Source organism: Oryx dammah, unplaced genomic scaffold (assembly GCF_014754425.2).
Source record: "Oryx dammah isolate SB20612 unplaced genomic scaffold, SCBI_Odam_1.1 HiC_scaffold_5358, whole genome shotgun sequence".
Lineage (NCBI taxonomy): Eukaryota > Metazoa > Chordata > Mammalia > Artiodactyla > Bovidae > Oryx > Oryx dammah.
In genome coordinates, this window is record NW_024075218.1 from 1 (window position 1) to 2,560 (window position 2,560).

General features: G+C 46.9%; 1 protein-coding gene across 1 annotated transcript; it reads right to left on the reverse strand.

Annotated features, from left to right (window-relative positions):
* Positions 1-5: 5 nt before the first annotated feature.
* LOC120859966 (polycystic kidney disease and receptor for egg jelly-related protein-like) lies at positions 6-2,555 on the reverse strand (the record flags this gene model as incomplete). The annotated part of the gene is made up of 1 exon (XM_040235848.1): positions 6-2,555. A coding segment is annotated over one exon (2,550 nt), but the record flags the coding sequence as incomplete, so codon positions are not given.
* Between the last annotated feature and the right edge of the window lie 5 nt (positions 2,556-2,560).

The window sequence follows — 2,560 nt, forward strand, 5'->3', positions numbered from 1 at the left end:
GTGTCAGTAGAAAGCCATTCTCGGCACATGAAGAGCCAGATGTGTCTGGTGAACAGATTCTCCACTTTGATTCTACTTAAATACCATTCAGGGGACCTGCCCTCATTGTTGTGCCACACGCGGAGGGAATGGATGTCGCCCAAGTCCTTTTCCGTCGCTAGGAGGAAAGTGCAGATGCTTCCTCGGTAGAGGGTTGTAAATTGTGGATGGCTTAAACAGTGCACATGGCTGCTACCTTCGGTTCCGTGCAGTTGGATAAAGACATTGGCCCTGGTGCCAGAACCACAACGGCTTCCTGTAAAAACAGTGACTAGGTAACACACATTATCATAAGGATCGTTATCAAGGAGAACTATCACATGGTTCCTAAGATACTGGTCCGTTTCATCTCTGTGCAAGGCCCAGAACGCCAGGATCAAGTACAACAACATAATGAGAAGTACCGTGAAGAGGGTCACAGGGTTTTGGGTGACGTTCTTGATGACCTCCAGTTGTAGATCCACAGGGTTAGGGACCACGATCACCCTGGCTGTCAAATAGTGGGTACGCAGGTGAAGGTTGGCCTGTTTGATTATATCCAGCTGCCGTTTGGCCCGCCGTGGGTTCTTGCAGATACAGTGCACTCTTTGCCAAGTGGTCTTCTCTCCCACAACGCAGGTATCTTCTCTCCAGTCACTCTGGATCCCAAACATATTCAAGCACGTGATGCTGAAAACAGAAATTCTCACCAACTTGTTATTGGCTTTTAGGACGAAACGAGGTGCCTGTAGAACCACAGTGATGGTGCACTCAGAGGAATCGGTTCGCTGAGCTATGACCTGCACCAGGGCTGCGGGGAGGCAGACCACTCGGGCCTCCTTCACCGGACACTCCGGGTCAAATAGGTCACTCTCGTTGGCAATTGGAGGGATTTTATGGGGCACCAGGTAGCTGGTCATAAAAGAGCTGGGTGTGATCTCACGGCCCGCGTACACAGCCACCGTGAACAAGACGGACACGTCTGTCAGGATGTGGATCAACACGTCCCTCCCTGCTGCACTGTCCACAACAAAGCTGAACGCCCCTGTCGTCTTTGCCGATGACTCATCCACGGCATAAGGCTCTGAGCTGGGTCCCATCGTGAGATTGAAAGTTCCAAAGCTCAGGTTTTTCCTGATGAGGTACACTTCCACTGCATCAGGTGGGATCTCAATCACGTCACCCGTGACCTCGACTCCTGTCATTCGGAATCCAACCACCTGGGTCAAAATGTTTTCCCCATAATTTAGCCAAGGGAAAGGGTCATCCGCAAATTCACAAAACATCGTGGAAATGGGAGCGTTGGCAGGCAGGCTAGCAACGCTGTCCACATTTACGGTGGGATAAAAACAATTCTGACAGTGCTTCTGGGTGCTGAAGAACTTGGTAACATTCCACTTTTCGGTTTTCTTGACATGCATTTTAAAGTTGGAGGTCCTCAAGGCAGTGGTCTCATTCTCTGGCACCTTCACAGCCAATACCGTATCTGCTAGAGATTCAACCACGTGGAAAGGCTCCTCGAACACTTCATAATGAACCAGCAGTTTCAGGATGTTAGACAAGGTTGTTAATATTCCAGTGCACACACTTTCTATTTGCTCAGAAGAAATGCTCTTATCTCTCTGATGACTATCTTGGAGGGTTTGGCTTGCTTGCCAAGTCCTCACCGTGGCCAGTTTCTGAGAGAATGCACTGATCTCAGAGGTTTTCTCTGTTAATTTAGTAATAGCCATGACCACCTGGCTAATATTCACCAAAGTGTTTATAGGAAGAATGAGTGTCTGATTGAAAAGGTGTTCTCGGAGTTTAATTTTGTCAGCTTGCAGACTTGCGTCGGTTTTCATGCTATTCATGACAGAAGCTACTACGTATATTAAATAACTTGCATTTAGAAAATCCTGCTGTTGAAGCAAAGTGGACAGGGAGGAATTTGGTCCCGTGGTGAAGTTGGATAACTCCTCCAGCACAGTCGTTGATGACTTTACGTCAGTGGGAGGCCGCACAGTGGCATACAAGTTCACCTGGGAAAAAGCTCCCAGAGAGGTATTATATGCCTGAGCAATTATTTTCAAGGCATAATGACTGTCCAGCACACCAACAGGGAGAAAGGAAGGGGGCGATGTGGAATTCTTCCCCAAATACAGGATGGATCCAAAGTTATTCTCTTTCAAAGAACTGATTTCACCAAAACCATGTACATCAGGAACTATTATTTTATATGTAAGAACAATGTTCTTCTGCTTGAAATGAGTACAAATGACAACAAACTGAGTAATGAAGGAAATTCCTTTTTCTGGAAGAATTTTGCAGTCTATGGTAATAGGGACATGGTGAATAATGAAAGGATACCTTAAGACCAAGGTGAGTCCACTCCAAGTTGCTGCATTTAGAGAAATCCAAAACTTATCTTCCCTGAAACTCCAGAAAGCAAAAGCTTTTATAGACACATAAGCACCATGCCGTCCTGTTAAAGTTTGCCCCGTCCAGTCAAATGGCACCTCCTGACCTGAAGACGTCAGAATGGACCACCGATAGACATCTC